General features: G+C 41.6%; 1 protein-coding gene across 1 annotated transcript in view; it reads left to right on the top strand.

The window, feature by feature from the left end:
• Pmar_PMAR025329 (hypothetical protein) overlaps window positions 1-2,051 on the top strand; it is a gene marked incomplete at both ends in the record, with an annotated part of 3,490 nt that extends 1,439 nt beyond the window's left edge. Inside the window, 7 exons of the mRNA XM_002780855.1 lie at window positions 403-526; window positions 568-643; window positions 690-800; window positions 1,145-1,216; window positions 1,263-1,348; window positions 1,560-1,630; window positions 1,949-2,051. Coding sequence (XP_002780901.1) covers window positions 403-526; window positions 568-643; window positions 690-800; window positions 1,145-1,216; window positions 1,263-1,348; window positions 1,560-1,630; window positions 1,949-2,051 — 643 coding nt within the window. The remainder of the gene's footprint in view (window positions 1-402; window positions 527-567; window positions 644-689; window positions 801-1,144; window positions 1,217-1,262; window positions 1,349-1,559; window positions 1,631-1,948) is intronic.
• Window positions 2,052-2,411: the final 360 nt, after the last annotated feature.

Raw genomic sequence — 2,411 nt, 5'->3', positions numbered from 1 at the left:
AGTGATATGAAAAACACTAGTGAAAAACATATTTCACGACTACTGCATAGTATGAATATCGCGTTTTCATGGAGTTTTACACCAGTTCCCGTAAAACGGGTGAAACTCCAACGTTTATGTGTCAGTGACAAAATGAAAATTCTGAGAAAATGAGTTTCTGTACATACTCGAATTCGTATGTGAACTCAGCTGAGGAAAGCGAACATATATTCCAGCTGTGTTGGAGGAATATATGTTCACGTTCCTCAGCTGAGCTCATATGTTTCCTCACTAATTATAGGAGTTTACATATAAAGTGTAAAGAAAGCAATAATAATTTCCGGAAATTCCTCCAGAAATTTCGTATTGTCACCGACACATGTAGTTGACGATATGCACATTTTCCCACAAAATATGATATAGATACGACAGGAGTACTCATATGAGAGTTGGTCACCCCTGTACGAGAGATTCTGATTGCACTGCAAGTGGTCACTGTCTTCACAGCACTCGTAGAGAAGATCGATACCGCACTGCTTGGCGAGATGTAAACGGATATTGGTGTTGGTAACTGATGGCATTCCTTAGGTCCACATGGGAGGGTCGGCCTACATCGATTCCGACACACGCAGAGTCGGCAGTGGTTACTGTAAACTCCTTTCTGGTATCACTAGAAGAGTCTAATGCATCTCACTTGAAATGGTTCTCAGGCACGGAGGCATTGACAGCGTTGTTGAAGTGTTTGGAGAGATCTTGGGGTCCGCTTATTACGAATCATGTCGCTGAGGAACTAGGGATGCCAGTGAACACTACCATAACTAGTATGTATGCATATGAAGTGATTAAAAAAATGTCGAGATATTGGCATATATAAACAATGGAGTTTCACTCGTTTTGTGTGAAGTGGTGTAATACTCCATGTGAAAACCGCGATATAAAGTGAAGTGAAAATACTTGCCGAATTACACCGGACGAATAACACATCACTTCTGCATGCGTTTTTCGCGCGAAGTGAAATGTGAAATATGCTTTTCGCTAGTGTTTTTCATATTACGAGTGAGACTCCAATGTTAGTGTTAGTAGAGCCTATATACGAAATTTCAGCCTACTGTATGTAGATTCGTATCACCGTTACGGTGAAATTAATATTTATTTTGATGCTTAGTGATAGCTGAGGAGTTGCTGGTGAAAGTCGGAGTAGTGGGGAAGTGTGTTGGCCCGAAGGTTACTCTCGAAAGTGGGAATATCTTCAGGACTTCTGCGTAAGATACAGATATGGTCAGGTTATGACATCCATCTGTTCTCGAGAAACGACTCGGCAGAAGCGTGCATTTTACGGTCACCTAAAACGTGTAATTGGAATATAAATGTGAGTAAAGCAGTGTTGAAATATATGTTCACTCCCCCCAGCTGAGCTCACGAATTTCCTCACTAAATGTGGGAATTTATAGACTTATTTGGCGGTGTACAGACACTAACGAGAATTTCCGTAAAATTCCTCAGAATTTTCATATTGTCACCAACACATGTGCAGATTTTGCCCCTACGCTGGAGTCAATAAAACAGATTTTGAATTTCAGATAGATTCGGAGGATGTGTGTGAGGACAACTACGACACTGACAGAACCTCTTGTGGGGTCTCGGACGGGCAGTGGGCGTAAGCAGTGTGAGGGCATGTGCATGTGTTGGTGAAAATATGAAAATTCCGGGGAAATTTTGGGAATTTTTTTATTGGTTTTTGTACAATTCTAGCCGAATTCGTATGTGAAATTCTATTAGTGAGGAAACCCTGAGCTCAGGTGAGGAGAGCGAACATATATTTTTCCAGCAACATGTGTTGGTGATGAAATTCCAAAAAAAATCGGGGTTTTTTGGGGTATATGTTACTGAGGAAACTCCTGAACCAAACGTAGTTTACAACACTGTTCGTGAGAAGGCAGGTTTCGCTGTGTACGCAGCTTGTCAACAGATACCAACAAAACTCTCCAAACGTGTGCAATCGTGTGAGTGAGATCACGGACAAGCACTGTTGGGAAGCATTTGAGAAATTGGTGAAAACCACAGAGGAGTAAATCGACGGGAGTATATGCACACGGCCAGGTGTTGGTGAAATTGTGGAAATTCTGAGGAAATGTTGGGAAATTTTCGTTGGTTTCCGTAAACTTCTACCCAAAATCATGTGTGAATTTTCACAATTCAGTGAGGAAACTCACGAGCTCAGCAGAGGAAGCGAAAAAATATATTCCCACACTGAATGGAAACTTCTGTGTTGAAGAACATTTCAGGAAGTGCCTTGTCTTGGCGACTACTGTGGAAGATGCGGAAATCTGCGAGAATAGAAGGAAACAACATACTCAGTGGTTGATCGATTGCATTAATAATATTTGTAACGTTCTTGGAGCACTTCCCATTTCGGGGTGAGCAGCGGACCT

The sequence above is a fragment of the Perkinsus marinus genome (assembly GCF_000006405.1).
Source record: "Perkinsus marinus ATCC 50983 genomic scaffold scf_1104296943978, whole genome shotgun sequence".
NCBI classification, from domain to species: Eukaryota; Perkinsozoa; order Perkinsida; family Perkinsidae; genus Perkinsus; species Perkinsus marinus.
This window is presented reverse-complemented; position numbering and strand designations above follow the sequence as displayed.